Raw genomic sequence first — 18,072 nt, forward strand, 5'->3', positions numbered from 1 at the left:
ATGTCCCTGGACCATCAGATGGTGTCCGAGACCATGAGGCACTGCTTGAGCCGTGCATAGCGTTGACCGATTCCACAGGTCCACAGCACACGCTCGTTGCAGGGGTCCCAGGCGCCCAGGGCTCCGACGATCAGGCATCCGTCCTCTGAGCTATCCATTCCCCATGGACATAGATATTTTCAGCCTGAAACCCTCATTGCCTTAGTTAACAAAAAGGAGTGTCTTTTTGGCCTACTAAGGAGAAGTGCTGATCAGCTGATCATTTAAAGTAATGGGAAACTGCACATCCTCAGGGCCTTTGAGAATGGAGCCATTTTGTATTTAAACATAAAAACAAACAAATAAACAAAAAACCAACCTACCTCCAACAGCAGCTAAACCCTCAATCTTAGGTATGGTCTAAATACAGTTTTTGTCCTGGTATAGTCATTAGGGGTAGGATTTTGTACAAGCCTTTAGCGTGGACACAGTTATACCAGTATATGTGTATGTCTAGCAGTATCACTTACTCCCTTTCCTATCTGAGAATAAATTATACCCGGGTAAGCATTTTCATACCAATATAGCTTTGCCTATGCTAGAGGGGTTATACTGCTTTAGTTATACACCAGTTTGGTTAAAGTGGCACAATTTTTGTGTGTAGACAAGGCCTCAGCTGTTGTCTACACTGTGGATAGCACCACTGGTGGCCAGCTATGAATGCAGGTGTCTCACTGCAAACCCTTTGTGTAGACAGGGGAAAAAATACGCACCAGTGTAGCCCATCTCTACCTGAAACCAAGATAAACTACACTGGTGCAAATTGTGGATTAAAGTGCCTTTGCCCACACCCGTTAGGGGTTTGTATCACAGCTGCTGTATAATTACCTGTTCACTGATGGCTGGAACCAGGGAAAATCTCCAGTGCAGACAACGCCCGAGTTGAGCACTATGTCCATCCCAAGGTGCTCTTGAAACCAGTTAAGTAAAAATGCATCAAGCTACCTTAAACCTGTTTAAATTGTGTCCACACTACAGCTCAAGCCAGTTTTAAAATTGGTTTAGCTGAGCTGGTTTTAAAACCAGTTAGAAAATGTCATAGATGTCAAGGCCAGAAGGGGCTATTATGCTCATCTAGTCCGACTGCCATCAAATCATAGGCCATACAAATTCACCCAGTAATTCTTGCTTCAACGCACAGATTAAAATAAAAGAAAAGGAGGACTTGTGGCACCTTGGAGACTAACAAATGTATTTGAGCATAAGCTTTCGTGAGCTACAGCTCACTTCATCAGATGCATGAAAGCTTATGCTCAAATACATTTGTTAGTCTCTAAGGTGCCACAAGTCCTCCTTTTCTTTTTGCAGATACAGACTAACACGGCTGCTAGATTAAAATAAGGATCTGTAGTGGAGATAGGCAGTTAGAATGTTTGCAAAGGAAACAAAAAGCCCCCACTGAGAAGAGATGAGGAGATAAATTCTGGGATGCTCGATGAACTGGGCAGTCGAGCTAGTGCTATCAAAAATAAATGAATTAAGGTAAAGTGAAGATAAAGATTTAAATAAAGATTATAAACCCTGGGCCTACTGAAGCCAATGGGAGTGTTGCACCTCACTTCAGTGAGGCCAAGTTTTCATTCTCAATGTGAAGCAAAATAAGAAAAGTCGCAAACCGTAGGATTCTTTACCAAGAGCAAAATGAAATAGGGAGTAAGAAGCCTGGGTGAGCGAATCACAGAAAACAAAGACTGACTGACAGCTAGCAATGGAAAAAGGATAACCAAGTAATTGAGATAAAACCATCAACTGACATAAAGGGTTCTAACGTTTAGGACTCTGTGTTCTGCTCCCATGGAAATTAATGGGAGTTTGGCCATTGACTTCAATGAGAGCAGGAGCTGGCCTGAAAAGGAGATAAAATAATAATAATAAAAAAACCTCCCACAGCCCTGATGCTGCAAACTGCTTTCCATCAGCATAACTTGCACCTGCACAGAGTCGCAATGAAGTCAGCTAGCCCTTTGCTCTTCTGCTCTTGATGCTGAACAGGCATAGGGCAAATATTTGCTGATTTGTCATTTTGCAGGAGTAACACTGGGGGGTCACACACCATACTGAGATTATAGATTTAGGAAAGCAGAATTGGAATAGGTAATTTCATCTCAAATCAAACACATGAATACTGTCATAAAATCCAGGCTGTGGATAAATACAGAAACCCTTAAAAGAAGACATAGAGGAATTCCATTCTGATCTACAAAGGTCTGTGAGTCATAAAGTTCTTCCTCTTTCCCAAAAGCATACGGGGAAAAATGTTTTTCAATAACATTCAAATTTTACAGAGAGGGAAATTTAATCATGATACGTTGCACATACAAATAATTTTGCTGTCAGTTTCGTTTCACAATCCTTTCATAAGATATTCATTACAGCCTTTCAAAACAGTCTTGAAAATGTACCATCTAGGCACAATACAATAATATTATCTCGCTCTTTAACATAATGATTAATGATAATGAAAAAGCCTAATAGGGTTTTACTTGCGCTCAAAGAAAAATATTACTCTCCTCAGATGAGAGGAATTTTGCAAGGCTGAATTCGTATTATAAAACAGTGTGATTTATCAACCTAATATGATCTTATGTGTTTGAATCCATTATGAATCTCAATGTCTATAGTCAATAAATGATGAATAAATAACAATTAGCAGCTGATGTTATTTTTTATTCATTTGTAGTGAACAAAATTAAAGTTGATTACAGTAGAAAAAGAATATTTTGGCAATAAACATTGCTTTTGCTCTTTCAAAGATGGGTTTTAGCTGTAGTGTAGCATTGTGGGGTCTTGTTTAACAGTTGAAGGGGTTACTTCAGACCTTGCAGAGTCCAGCTCTGGATTCTTTATAAGAACATGAGAACGGCCATACTGGGTCAGACCACAGGTCTATCTAGCCCAGTATCCTGTCTTCCGACAGTGGCCAATGCCAGGTGCCCCAGAGGGAATGAACAAAACAGGTAATCATCAAGTGATCCATCCCCTATCACCCATTAGCAGCTTCTGGCAAACAGAGGCTAGGGATACCATTCCTGCCCATCCTGGCTAATAGCCATTGATGGAACTATCCTCCATGAACTTATTTAGTTCTTTTTTTGATCCTTGTTATAATCATGGCCTTCAAAACATACTCTGGCAAGGAGTTCCACAGGTTGACTGTGCGTTGTGTGAAAAAATACTTCCTTTTGTTTGTTTTAAATCTGCTGCCCATTAATTTCATTTGGTGACCCCTAGTTCTTGTGTTATGAGAAGGAGTAAATAACACTTCCTTATTTATTTTTTCTCCACACCAGTCATGATTTTATAGACCTCTATCATATCCCCCCTTAGTCGTCTCTTTCCCAAGCTGAAAAGTCCCAGTCTTATTAATCTCGCCTCATATGGCAGCTGTTCCATATCCTAATCATTTTTGTTGCCCTTTTCTGAAGCTTTTCCAATTACAATATACCTTTTTTGAGATGGGGCAACCACATCTGCATGCAGCATTCAAGATGTGGGTGTACCATGGATTTATATAGATTTATATTTATATTTAACATGATATTTTCTGTCTTATTATCTATTCCTTTCTTAATGATTCTCAAAATTCTGTTCGCTTTTTTGACTGCTGCTGCACATTGAGTGGATGTCTTCAGAGAACTATACACAATGACTCCAAGATCTCTTTCTTGAGTGGTAACAGCTAATTTAGACCCCATCATTTTATATGTATAGTTAGGATTATGTTTTCCTATGTGCATTACTTTGCATATGTCAAAACTGAATTTCATCTGCCATTTTGTTGCCCAGTCACCCAGTTTTGGGAGATCCTTTCATAGCTCTTTGCAGTCTGCTTGGGACTTAAGTATCTCGAGTAGTTTTGTATCATCTGCAAATTTTGCCACCTCACCGTTGATCCCTTTTCCCAAATCATTTATGAATACGCTGAATAGCTCTGCTCCTAGTACAGACCCCTGGGGGACACCACTATTTACCTCTCTCCATTCTGAAAACTTCAGTGGGAGCCTTGAGTGTGCAAGGAATGTCTTTGCTAAGCACCTTGCTAGATAAATGCAAAGTATTATTGTATTATTAATTAATTTACTTACTTTATCCTCTGGACACTCTTTTACTCCTGATTTAAAAATGAAGCCTCGCTGAAGTGAAAACTAAAGCAAATCAGTGGCAGAAAATGATAAAAAATGTGAAATAATGAAATAAAAGTCATAAAAATTAGGAATGGAAAAGAGCTCTTATATATTCCAGCCCCTTCAACTCTTCTGTATGTTGTCTAGCGGGTTGTCCTGTCTGATTTTCCAATTTTAAATACTTTGAGATGGTCTTTCCACATGCACGCTTGCTAGACGTCATTGCTTTGGAGAAGTCAGGTTGTATGTATAGATATAGATATATAGTCAGTATACTGGGTTTTTCTTCGGTATATTTGTGGGATAAATATCAGTGAAAAATACAGAGACCAGAACCATCAAGCAAAAAGGTAGACAGGAAAATAATGAGAAATAGTGTGGCCGAGGAAGTAGCATAGATCCTGCTCCTGCAATCGGAGCCACACAAACAGACCCTTGTGCATGCCTGTAGCCCCACTGAGTAATCCATGCTGCAAAACAAGGGACTACATTATAACTGGGACTTGCATAGGCACAAGGGAGCTTCCACAGAAATATGATTGCAGGACTGGGGCTTTAGACTGAGGCTGTGTCTACATTACTAGTGCTTCAGCGGTATATCTACAGCACTGCAGCTATGCTGCTCTAGTGTAGACACTTGCTGCAGTAACAGATGGGGCTTTCTGTCGTTGTAGTAAATCCACCTCTCTGACAGGCAGTAGCTAGGTCAACAGAAGAATCCTTCTGTCAACCCAGCTGCCTCTACATTGGGGGCTAGATCAACCGAACCACATCACACACAGCATGAAATTTTTCAGTTTTAGGTGTAGACCAGGCCAGAGTAAAACATGACACAACTCTCTCTTTTTAACCTCCAGTCAGTGAAAGAGCCTGTAGTAGCCGTATGGCTTTGGTTACTCAAACCCCAGAACCTTCACAATGGCTGTATAAAGTATAATACCTAGAAGATTTTTTTCTGCCTGCTATTTTGGTCCTCTTTCATCAAGGGTATATTAACATGAAGGAAGCTGATGGGGCTAATTAGTTCCAAGCAGGGAATTGTGCTGTATTAATTTAATTGCTTGAAACTCTTTATTATCCAGTGAGATTGCTCCATTTTTACAGCTTATATTTTAAAACCTCTTCAGTCATAGCACCTAATCCTTTTTTTCTTTTTGATCCTACAGGGAAATCATAATTCCACATAATTGGAACAGTGAAGTTTTAGCTAGAAATTATACTTGGTTTTGTGAGAGAAAGCTCTTGCCCAGCACTGCTGGGGAGGAGCTGGGGGTCCTATGTACATGTAGATACCTATGACATAGGGAAAGGTAGGAGGGAGGTCCTGGACGCCAAATTTAGGCTGCTATGCAAGAGATTAAAGTCCAGGACCTCCATGGTAGCATTTTCTGAAAGGCTTCTAGTTCCATGTGCATGGCCAGTTAGGCAGGAAGAACGGCAGGGTCTCAATTCATGGATGAGATGATGGTGGTCGGAGGTGGGATATAGGTTGACTAGAAAGTGGGGAAACTTTTGGGAAAGGAGGAGGCTATACAGGAAGGGCAGGCTCCACCTAAACCAAAATGGAACCAGATTGCTGGCATGTAAAATTAATAAGGTTGCAGAAGAGTTTTTAAACTAAGAGCTGGAGGAAAGCTGACAGGTGCAGAGGAGCATAGTTTGGACAGAGACATCCGTAAGGAAATGATTTGTTAAAGGGGATACTCTATATCCTAGTAAAGCGGAGAGGACAGAAGTTGGTAAAGTACAAGTAGGAACTGAAATAAAGAACAGTCACATGAAGGCAGACAACTAAATATTGGCAAATTTTGTAAGTGCTTGTATACAAAAGCTAGAAGTCTAAATACTAAGATGGGTACTAACTTGAGAGCCTGGTATTATATGGGGATATTGATATAATAGGCAACACGGAAACTTGGTGGGACAATAATAATCAATGGGACACAGTAATACCAGGATACAAAATCTATAGGAATGACAAATATAGGAAAAATCTGAAATGAATCCAACTGTACCATAGAATCTCTATGGATAGGAATTCCATGCTTGAATAATAAGGCGATAGCAGTAGGGATATACTACCAACCACTTGACCAGGATGGTGATAGTGATTGTGAAATGCTCAGGGATACTAAAGAGGCTACAAAAACAGAAAACTCAGTAACAATGGAGGCTTTCAACTATTCCCTTATTGACTGGGTATATGTCACCTCAGGATGGGATGCAGAGATTAAATTGCTCGACACCATTAATAACTGCTTCTTGGAGAAGCTAGTCCTGGAACCCACAAGGGGGGAAGCAATTCTTGATTTAGTCCCAAGTGAAGCAGAATCTGGTCCAAGAGGTGACTATAGCTGAATCGCTCAGTAATAGCGACCATAATATAATTAAATTTAATATCCTTGGGCGGGGGGGGGGGGGAATGGGAGGAATACCAAAGAAACCCACCACCATAGCATTTAACTTCAAAAAAGAGAACTGCACAAAAGTGAGGAAGCTAGCTAAACAGAAATTAAGAGGAATTCTCACAAGAGTGAAATGCCTACAAGCTGCGTGGAGACATTTTATAAACACCATAACACTAAATGTGCCCCCCAAATAATGGTTTAAACAAACAGTAAGAGGACCCAAAAAATGCCACCATGTCTAAACAATGATGGTGTGGAGAAATCATGACCGGTGTGGAGAAAGGTGAATTAAAAACAAAATGCCAACAGTGGGAAGATTTTGCACTGAAACTCAGATGGACAAAAATGTCAACAGTATCGTACGTCATGACCTAGCCTTTTCTCCCAGATCCATATAGAAGAAGAGAGAGTTTTACAGTGTGTATATACAATTCAAAGCAGTCAATGAAAGATAACTCTCTTTTTTTATTTTATTTTATTTTATTTTAACCCTTTTATTATATTTATTATTTACAATACAGTTAATGCCATTTTTACATTGTCTCTTTTCAGTCAGTCCCCATACTTTAACAATAAAATACTTACATTTACTTTGCATGCGTATAATACCAAAGCCTGCAGCCTGACTGACTCATTTTCTGATCTTTCCAGATCTCTTGAGCTAAGCAGGTTGAGGCCTGGTCTGTGGGTAAACCTCAAAGGGAAAGCAAGTGGTGCTGTTTCAGTAAGTGGTGCTTTTCTTTCAGAATCACTCCTGAATCCATGCTGCAGCATGGTTCTAGGAGGCACTGAACAGCTGGAGATGCTGTCTTTCTGATGAGATGTATAACCTAAGCTCTGGATATGCATCATAATTAAAAATCCCAGGGTGAGTTAAATTGGTGAGTTAATTTCAGTGTTCTATCTTAATTCCAGTTTAGGGTGATTCCAGTTTGCCTACCTCCAATTCTCCTTTTAATGTAAATTGGACATATTATTTTTCACTTCCATCCCCCAAGCTGTCATGGAATATTATTGGCTGCCATGGTCCACCATGCAAATGGCTACTCTAGTGGTTGGTGAATGATCTCTAGATACATACACAATGAGATTTTCCAAAGTGCTCAGTGTTGGCCCAGCTCTGTTTCAATTGAAGGCATGGTGAACTGCCATTGACTTTAATGGGCACAATATTAGATCAATGCTCAGTGCTTTTGAAAATCCTAACCATGTGTCCTAAAATTAGTTGGCTGGACAGAAATGACATGCTAGAGAAAGAGATGATGGAATACTACAACTCCGTATTGTTACATTTTAATGACCAAAGTGTTTCATGCAGGCAAATTTATTCTCACTATTAAGGACTATTTCTGAGTCCCACCTAGTTTGTTTTTTTTACCACAATTTAGCACAATTTGCTGCTTTTGCTGTTGCTTTTGCAACAGATATTGTTTGAATGCTCAGGTAGAACTGGAAGAGCAGAGAGATGGAGATAAAAATGCTGCTTGTGTTTTAAACATTGTTGTGGTACAGATGTTTGGCAAGCTTATTACGTTTCAAGACCGAGTGCCTTCTTTTACAAGCTTATCAACCTTTATTGCTCCAAAAACAGCAGCAGAAAGTAACACTTCCTTCTCTATATACAATGCATATCCTGCATCTTGGTAGGGGGTCAGACTAGATGACCCTGGCAGTTCCTTCTAACCGTATGATTCTAATGCATCACTAACTGAATCCATCCCAGAAACTCCTTTGGGATATCTTTTATTCCCAACCTGTTACATGAACTCTGGAAGTGGAAGCAACCTCTTCTTTGCTGCAGCAACGGTTTTATGACAACTTTAATTTTTTCTTGACCTCAGGTACTATTTTTAACCCACTTTTTGCTATGGCATTTAGATACAATCATTTTAAAACACAGAAACACCCATAAATCCTTGGGATTTCCTAAAGCAGATGAAAAGGTCGATTTGGAGTATGATACAGTTCTGTTCTACTGTTTTGGCAGTGGGTCGGCACATGGCCCTAGTGAAGATTAATACAGAAAATGAGTAAAGAAAAAAAAATCCAATTTATTAAAAGATTGGGAACCTTCATGTCTGTAGCTAAAGCAAGGACTGCTATCTCCAAAAAAAAGGCTATATGTAAGAGGTACTTTGCTAGCTAGTCTCTGTGTCCTGATCTCATTAATGGGAACAAAGGTGATAAAAGGAATGTTGTTAGTGCAGGTGACCTGGAGCCAAAATCCACAGCTCTGCCACTTCTCTGCTGGATAAATATGTGCTTTATCTATGTATCCATCTGTAAAGTGTGTAGGCTAACATAACTTATTTGAAAAGCATTTTGAAATTGTTGGACAACAGATGCTATGCAAATTATTACTGGAACCCAGAAATAATGCAGGGCAGAAAAGGACAGAAAATGGCTATTAAATAGATACTCTATTAAAGTTACCGGTAATTAAGCTACCTCCCCCAAAGAGTGCTTTATGAATGCAGAAACTGCTCTAAGGGTCACAGATGGTGGAAAGCACCCTACTTGTGGTTCTGACATGATAGAACAGTTCAAGTTTAATTTCATGGTCTCATGTTCACCAGTATCTAACCTGCTCACGTACATCCTCAAAAAAGTGACTGCAGGCCATTTTAGAAACTTACAAAGAGGGATCCAGACAAGTTTAAAGACAGACCAATATTTTTCAAAGGATCCAAAGCCCGCAACACCTGTAGAAATTCAATGGTATACGGGCACCTAACTCCCATAGGCTCCACTGCAAATCCCAGACAGCACACCTGTAGGCAGTGTGCTACAATAACTTTTATTGTAAGCGCTTCAGAGCAAGGATCTTGTCAACTTTTCAAATATTAATATTTATGGCAATGTAGAAATGAAATATGATTTGTCCAACCACAACCCAACCTTCCTGGATGGTTGGTGGGAAATGTTAGAATGTCAGAAAACAATGGGAGATACAAGAGGTAACTTGTCTAGCAGAGGTTATTTGCTCTAATACCCAGCAATCAAGCAGCTTGTTCATTCCAGGTGCATTTCAGTCTTCTTACAAATGTTAGCATTGTAAATTAGAAAGACAAGAAGGGTGCGGTAATATTTTTTATTGGACCAAATTCTGTTGGTGAGAGAGCCAAGCTTTTGAGCCAGAGTTACAGCTCACCCACCTTCACTCTCTAGTATCGTGGAACCGACCTGGGCTACAACCACACTACATACAATCACTGCAAATTTCAGACCAATGCTGCTGAAATGCTCTTTTCATAAATGCAGGATGATCAGAGACAGGCTTGCATTTAAAAAATAATTCCCCCCTCCTCAATCCAATGTCTAATTTGTTTCTTGGATTGACTCAGGCTGCTTCAGCACACAGGCAGCAAAAGGGGGGAAAAAGGATTGCCACCTTAAAACATACTTCTAAAGCAGAGGTCCCCAAAGGGTGGGGCATGCCCCCCCAAAGGAACACAGAGGAATGTTCTGGGGGGCATAGCACAGCCTGGGCCAGCTATGGCAGGAGCACCACCCAGCCCTGCTCCACTTTAGCCCCAGCGCCTAGCCATGGCTCTGCTCCAGGCCCTAGCTCTGCCCCCAGCTACAGCCCCTTTACCATGTGTACATCGCCAGTAGCCACAGCCCTGCTCCCAGGGGGGCAGACAGGGCAAGGGGGGCATGAACCTAAAAGTTTGTGGAGAGAGGCTGTCTATCTTGTTGCACACATAGGGACTTTCTCTAAGGCTGAGGCAAAAACAATAATTTGAATTAATTCCTGATTTTAGGGGTCATGTGACAAGACAGTTAAACTGTTGGGTCAGATTCAGTCACAGATTTAATCTGCGGTTAAGAAATTAGTGTTTTCTTTCTTTGCCGTAATTGGTAGAGTAGGTAAAGGAAGGCATAACTATTCGTGTAGTTTGGTTATGTGTCAGTAAAATTGTTTTTTGTTCTTGGAAGAGTTTTTTGATTCCCTCCCCACTTTGTTCTTACATGCATTAGAGCTAAAACAGTATTGTATTGCAAGATTAATATATAATGAATTCCAGTCTTTAGTGCAAAATGAAAATGCATAGTAAATCCTATCCCTACTATTTAGCTCTGGAGTTAACAGCTTAATGGTTTGGAAGGAACAGACAGCCCAGGCACCTGCTGGACTGGCTGTCGCAAAAATGAGTCAGTTCAGGTCCAGTCTACACTAGGAAAATTATGAACTCAGCTATGTCACTCAGTGGTATGACCAACCCACACCCACAACTGGCATAGTTAAAATGACTTCAGTCCCTCTGTAGGCAGCATTGGGTTAACACCTTTGGTTGACCTACCTACAGCCTGTTGGGGAGGTGGATTTACCACAGCACTGTGAGAACCCCTCCTCTGGCTACAGTGAGTGTCTAGACTGAAGTGCTGCTACCATTTTAAGTGTAGACAGAGTCTTAGTTTAGTTCTTAATAGAAAGGTGATCACATTGCAAGCCACCATCATAAACTCGTATTTTTGATATACTGAAAAGGGCAACAGCTGGAGTGGCAGGCTAAACACACACTAAAAGCAGTGGTCTAGTCATTTAACGAGGCAAGGTTAAAAACCTTGCTTTTACCTGCTTGGTCAATGTAGACAACTGGTAGCTATAGGACTTAATATGGCAACTTCCCCAAATGTATTTTATTTAAGACAAAAATAATTCAAATTTTACAATCTTAATTTACCCTTGAGTTATGTCAGATTACTAGCATTATTACAAGGACATCGAATCTGTGAGCTGTAGACGACAATACTGGAAGAAAAAGCAAAGTCTTTACACATGGTTTAACTAATTATATTTTGGGCAAATATTTATTTATCTAAAAACAAAATAAAAATCAATTTTTAAAAGAAAATGTATTTAAATAAAACGCACAAACCGGTGAAATGTTCTGGCACAGAAGTTCAAAACAAGTATAAACCCAGTTGCCACAACCGCTGAGTATCAATGTTGCAACAACATTTGTCTATAAAGACTTTATTAAAGGTATGGACATAGCAATAAGGTATGTAAATATATACAGCCATTTGAGGACAACTTTTTGGAATTGTCTTAAGAAAAATGACTTAAATACAAAATTTTCGAAGAACAAAATTGAAAAGTTCATCCCCAAGCATGAAGAAAAGTCCCATCTGTCCTTATGCCCAAAGTATTAATTATGAGGCAGTTTTGAGGTTATGGCTAAACCTTTCCAAGATCCAGCCAAGGTTGTGTAGTCTCGAGTTATTTTGAACGGCATGCAATTGCAATGGTTCCATACTTTACGAACTGGCTTAGTTCATGAGTAATATTAGAAATATTATTTTATTTCAGTCTGAATTAGATTATTCTAATCTATGCACAAGAGTTCCTTAGCTGCTCAAGTTTGTGTTTCAACTGTTCTCGCCGCTTCCTCAACTGTTCTTTCTCTGCAATCAGTCTGTGTTCATCTGTTTGAATAGAAAGAACATATTCTGTGGCTTTTTTAAGGATGACAACTTTGGGTGCCTTTTCATTGTTGGCTACCTCAGGTATTTGGTCACGCAAAGCAAAGAAACTCAACTTCAGCTCATTTCTCCTTTGGCGCTCCAAGACGTTGTGTGTTCGCCTCTTGTCATTTTCTTCTGTGTCTGATGTGCGGGGACTTGAGCACTTTCGGTTATTACTGATTTGTTTGAGAACTCTACCATTGTCCAACTTTATCCTTTTTGCTGAAGGATACTCAAGTTTGGTGGAGGGAGGAGCAGCATAATTGTGCTGATGGATGGGGACATGACACCGCTTAAGAACTAGTGGGCTGTGGTGTGGCTTACTGTGCTCTTCTGTTGGTTGTGTGATTGATTCAGATTCACTTGTTGTCACAACATCAATTTCTTCCTCATCTTCCTCTGGTTCTTCCTCTGGAAGAAAAAACACCCCTATTGTAAGTCAACTTGTATGAACATTTAAAAAACAAACAGTTTGTAAGTGTTCCTTGCTGTATAATGGAGAACAAGGTGGCATTTTAAAAAAAACATTTTGTAATCTGCTTCTAAAATCTGCACTTCCCTGAAAAATGTTTTCTCTAAGAAATTCAACAGAAGTACTGTTAAAAGAACAGACTCCTCTTTTGTAATTCTTAACTCTGCATCCCAGACTGCCAAACCCTGCCTCCCAGATAGCAAGAGTTACGTAATTCTGAAGACAGCAGGGAAGTTGAATGCTGACAGCAGATGTTACAGCATAACCTCCCTCCCCCTGCAAAAATTAACCCCACCCCCCCAAATCATGGAAGCCATCCTTAAATATTTAGTGAGTCTTTGGCAAGACCCCAAAGCAAAGCTTACTTAACACTTGTATATTTTTAGGGGCACCTTCAGCAGCTCCCCCCCGCATTATTCATGGGTAATCCAGGGGAGGGGAAAAAAAAAAAAGACCATAAACTTTGTATGCAGACAAACTCAGTCCCTGACTATACATGGGTTTGTCCCTCAAACTTTGTTTGAAAGATACATAAGCATGCCAACAAAGCTTTCCCAGACCCATTTACTTCTCTTCAACTCCTTTCACTAGTACCTCCCATCCCATGAATGTCACCGGAGGGCAGATTCAATTGGATAAGATTCTAGCTTTGGGGAATGACTCAGAGCCTGTTATGAAAGTTAACACCTCCCTCCCTCTCCCCCCCCCACCCCAATGGGCTGGTTTCCCAGGAAATTTAATTCGCGCGGAGCCTCTCAGCGTGCCTTGCTAACGTGGCATTTAAAAAAGCACATGCAATAGGGGGACTGAAATCCTTAGGGTGGGAGGAGTTACACACACCAGTTTCAGCAGGAAACCAACTGTGTGTCCTGCCCAAGCCCTTCATGTTTTAAACCTTCCAAAGTATTCACCCTGAGCAAGTTACAAGGCAACCCAACAAAACCCAGGAGGGTTGTTATCTAGTATATATAGAGTGGTTAAATTTTAAAGCGGTATACAAAGGGTACATCCAGGGGACAGGAGTGCACCCCAAAACGCACAGAGGGAGCAGCTATTGCTCAGCGCTTACCGTGGGCCCGGCAAACGTTGTTTGATAAGTTATCTGAACTGGAAGCTGGTGCTATAAAAGGCCTGGCAGGGGAAGTCCCTGGCGTCTTCCCTGGCAGGGCCAGTTACCTTCTTGTCTGACTCCCCAAGAGGCCAGGCTGTGCCCCGGCCGATCTCCCCAGGGAAGCCCCCCTGTCTGGCTCGGCGGTGGGGAAGTCTGCCGAGAGAAGAAGGGTGCCTTGATACTCACCCGAGTCGCTGCTGGTGGTGGGCGGGGTGTCATCGCCCAGCAGGGAAGCCGGGCTGGAGCTAGGGGAGCCGGGCTTGGAGGATCTCTCACTGAGCGGGTAGGGGAAGACCACGGAGGGGTCTATGCAGTCGGCGGCGGCGGCGCCCAGGTCGTGCAGGTAGGTACTGGCGGAGGCGGGGGAGGGGGCCAGGCTGGGCGGCTGCGAGGGCGGCGGCGGCGGGCAGAGCCGGGAGCCGGAGCCCCCCTCCCTGCGGGCCGCCTGGTAGGAGGCCAGCTTCTCGGACACCACCTTCTCCAGCTTGGCGGCGGCGGAGAAGCCGCTCCACATGCAGTCCTGGATGATGATGGACTTCACGAAGGACTCGTCGTCCGGGTCGCAGATGAAGCTCTGGTTCACCATGTCTCCCCCCAGCAGCTCGGTCACCATCTCCAGCTGGTCGGCGGTGGAGGGGAAGTAGGCGGCGGCCAGGCTGGAGCGGCGGCTGGGCGAGAGGGGCGGCGTGGGCAGCAGCTCGAACTTCTTCCAGATGTCCTCGGAGGGGGCGGGCGGCTGGAGCTCGCTGCCCCGCTGCTGCGCCGCCAGGTAGAAGTTCTCCTCCTCGTCCTCGAAGTAGAAGTAGGGCTGCACCGAGTCGTAGTCGTAATCGTAGTTCTTGCTGGGGAGGGTCGAGGTCAGCGGCATCGCGGCGGCTGGTGCCTGAGGGCCAAGGGAGGGGGACACGGGTCAGGGCGCTGCAACACGGGGTGCACCTCCACCCCCCAAGGAGCACCCCAATAAACGGTGTGTAGCCCCCTCCCAACAAACGGTGGAGAAGGGGTCACCCACCCCCCAATAAGGCGCAGGAGTGGGCTGCAGCCACCGGCCCTCCTCTGGATAGGTGACATACGGGGCACACAAGCAGCCCGCAGTTCGCTCCGGTGCAACACGGGGAAGCAAGAGACCCATCCGGCCGCACCCGCAGCGCGCCGGGCTGGACAGCAGGCGCTGCGGCTGCGGCGCCTCCTGAGAGCCGGAACCACCTGAACGGAGCGCGGCCGCCGCGGCGCGACCCCCTCCCCCGCCCGCCAGCAGTAGGGGCTCCCCGGGATTCTCTCCCCTGCCCTGCCGCCGCCCGCCTCCGGTTCCCTCTCGCTCCGCTCCTCTCCGCCCCTTCTCCTCCCCTCCCGGCCCCACGTCTTGGCCGGCTCCGCTCCGTCCCTTCCGCGGGAGCCGGCTCCTGGTCCGCCCCCCAGATCCTGTTCAGCCCAGCTGGAGCGTGGTGCAAGTGAGCAGCGCCCGGCCAGGGACCCCTCTGCCCAGCACCATCCCCACGTCCCCGGCAGGTCAAGAGCCGGAGCCAGCAATCGGGGAAAAGCGGAGCGAATCCTTCCAGCCTTAAGAGCGGCTTCCAGGACAGGCAGCTCGCCGGCTGGCCCCAGCCTCACTCCCCCTGGACTGCAGAGCAGGGGGAACCAAGGCAAACTGGGCTGCCCAGCCCCCAGCCGTGACACTGGCTGGTTACAAAACCAGACCTCAGGGCACCCCTCTCCCCCGCCCGCGGCTGCCGGGGGGGGGGCACTGAAAGGCCAGGGGAAAAGCCCGATTTAAAGACCCCGGTGCAATGGCTGAGGAAGGCAGAGCGCGCCTTACTTACACACACACACACACACACACACACACAGAAGCTGCCCGTGCTGCAGCTCCGGGCTGCTGCTACACACCTTCTGTCACTGCGTCTATACACACGCTTCCCAGCTGAACCGCCCCTCGAGCTCAGCGCTTTGCCAAGGGGTCACCTATCCTCACCCCCTCCCCCGCCGCCCCCAAAGGGTGCGAACACAGGGCCGCCCCCCGGTGGAGACCCCCTGCCCACAAAAGGTGCGAACACGTCTCTGCAAACTCACCGGTTCCTCCGATGCACCGGCTCGGAAATGCAGCGGGAGGGGACGGATTAAAGACGGTGCAAAAAAAAAAAGTGAAGGGGAAAAAACAACCACCGCCGCCGCCACCAGTCCCGCAATAATTATCCCACAAGAGCAGCAGGCGGCGGGGAGAAGCGCCTTTCCCGGCGGCCGCCCGCCCCAGCCCCTCGCGCGCGGAATTGTAAGTCCCAAGGCAGCGCCGCCGGGTCCGGGGCAGGCTGAACTTCGCTCGCGCTACTTTCAAGCGCCGGCCGGCCGGCGTGAGAGGGGAGGGGGGCGCTTGACGGGGAGGCGGCGGCGGCACGGCGGCTGCTACCGTGCGAGCCCGTCTCCCTCCCTTTCGGCACTGCACAGAGCAGGCTGGCTCCCTGCACAGCGGCTTTTATAGAGGGCTCCGCCTTTTCCCGCCAAAGCGAAGAGGGTACGGAGGAGCGGGCGGGCGGGGTGGGCTCGCGCGCGAGGGGGTGGGATTGACGCATTACGAGGACTATTTTCTTTCCCTCCGCAGCTTGTGTAGAGGGAAGAGGCGGGGCGGCGAGCGTTGCTAGCGGGGAAAGGGACTTGGGGGGCAGGCTGCGTTTGAACAGGCGCTACTAGCGGCGAGAGAAACGGAAGTAAACATAGTAAAGAACACGAGAGATGAATTAACGTGGCCGCTGCGATCGCTCCTGCACACCGGACATTGCCCCGACCTCTTTTCCTCCCATGCACCAGAAAATACAACCCAGCCTCGTGCAACACTGGGTGACCAGCTTTGCCGCCGCTGATCCGTGGGTTGCAGCGCTGTTTACTGTTTTTTTTTTTCTCTCCATTTTGCAAGCCGGCGTCGCGCAACGCCTCCCCAGCTTTCATCCCAAGAGGCAGGAACCATCGATTGCCGTTTCGCTGCTTTGTTAAACAAAGGCTGTAAATGTTTGGAAGGCGTCGCTCCTCAGGTGTGCACTGAGAGGAACGGTGCAGGGCAACTAGAAAAGGGGCTGGTGCAAAAAGCAAATAGGAAAACGTAAACGAGGGGAATATTAACTGTGATCAGAGCAGAAGGGGCATTTATTGCCCCGGTATCTCTACCACGTCTCCCCAGGTTGTTGTCCCCTACATGCATTTCCTAGCGCATGCAAAGAAGGGTTAAAAAGCTGGAGGTTACCGGCTTTGGCGGGGAGAGGCTAGTACTCGACGGAGCAAATCCAACCAGAGGGGCAAGAGACAATTGGTTTTACTCCCCCCAATAGCTGCTGCAATCTGGTCCCCGCCGCCGCCTCTATGTCCTTTTTTATTTGAATTTATCTCCCCCTCTGGGGAAAAAAAATAGCGAGCCCTTAATAAACCAGCTGGATCCGCCCAAATGACAGACTCAGGTGCAAAGCTTTCCCAGTGGAGATTGCAAAGAGGGAAAGGGATCCAGGCTCAGCCTGCCCTTGTCCCAGCGGGCGGCTCCGGCAGGTTCATCCCCCAGGTGAAGGGAGGGAGGGGAAACCGTTAACTCTTTCCTTTCTGTACCACGCAAAAATCCCCGCCTGCTCTCGGCTCCTTTATTCTTTGCTACTAATGCAAAGATGCGCTAACTGCCCAGTTATTCCCAACACCTGGAATTTCCAACATGCCATTTATTTCACACTTGCCACCCCCACTCCTCCCTGTTTCCCAGGTGCACCTAGTTGTCTCCTAGTTAAGCTTTTTCTCTCCTGTTTTGTCTCTTACGTATTAACCTTGCTGGCATGAGATCCTTTTGAAGCCAACCAGGGAGAGACAAACCAAACACTTGAGAGCGATTTGCACCACTTTAAAATGCAGCTGGCTTCAAAGGGTCAGCCGAGCCGGGTCCTTTCCCTGCTACTCAGATTAAGCTGCTTCCCCTGCGTCTTAACAAACTTTCCTTTACCTCCCATGCACCCACAAACCAACCTCGAGGAAGCAATTAGGGAGGAAAGTGCTGTCCTACCTACTGGTTAAAATGCAGTTGTCGTGACGTGTAACTGCTACACTTATAGCTTGCAAAAAAAAAAAAAAAATCAGAGGCCTCCGGTTCGCTGCAGGAAATGCAAATTCTTAGCCAGGGACTCAGTACTGCACCACTACTCGCTTTGGCTGTAAAAAGGATTCTCACGCCTGCTCGCTGCGCCCTCCGCACTGGTAGCGAAAGTAAAGTACTGTATCGTAAAGTAAGTGCGCCCTCTACTGGCTTAAAGATTACCAGGAGAGCTAATTATAAAAAGGGAGAGGCAGGCTGTGGAGAATGTGTGAATCACGCATTTGGGTGCAGATTTGATGATAAGAATAGAGGCTCCTTCACTGCTCTGTCTCTTTGTAACTGCAGACCACAAGGGAGGGAGGGACGGACCACTGGAGGCTTCTCAAAGC

The 18,072-nt window shown here is 45.4% G+C and overlaps 1 protein-coding gene across 3 annotated transcripts; it reads right to left on the minus strand.

Moving 5' to 3' along the window:
• Nucleotides 1-11,292: 11,292 nt before the first annotated feature.
• On the minus strand, nt 11,293-15,972 carry MYC (MYC proto-oncogene, bHLH transcription factor). 3 transcript variants are annotated; one of them, XM_074942946.1, is made up of 4 exons: nt 14,639-14,846; nt 14,078-14,509; nt 13,813-13,990; nt 11,294-12,454 (listed from the first exon to the last, which is right to left on the minus strand). In XM_074942946.1, the coding sequence occupies exons 1-4, from the start codon at nt 14,756-14,758 to the stop codon at nt 11,910-11,912; spliced, it is 1,275 nt and encodes a 424-aa protein (XP_074799047.1). In that variant the 5' UTR covers nt 14,759-14,846; the 3' UTR covers nt 11,294-11,909. The 3 variants fall into 3 exon arrangements, with proteins under 3 accessions (XP_074799046.1, XP_074799047.1, XP_074799049.1); XM_074942945.1 differs by having other exon boundaries at nt 11,293-12,454; nt 13,813-14,509; nt 14,639-14,773; XM_074942948.1 differs by lacking the exon at nt 14,639-14,846 and adding an exon at nt 15,697-15,972 and having other exon boundaries at nt 11,297-12,454; nt 13,813-14,509.
• Nucleotides 15,973-18,072: the final 2,100 nt, after the last annotated feature.

This window comes from Natator depressus, chromosome 2 (genome assembly GCF_965152275.1).
Source record: "Natator depressus isolate rNatDep1 chromosome 2, rNatDep2.hap1, whole genome shotgun sequence".
Lineage (NCBI taxonomy): Eukaryota > Metazoa > Chordata > Testudines > Cheloniidae > Natator > Natator depressus.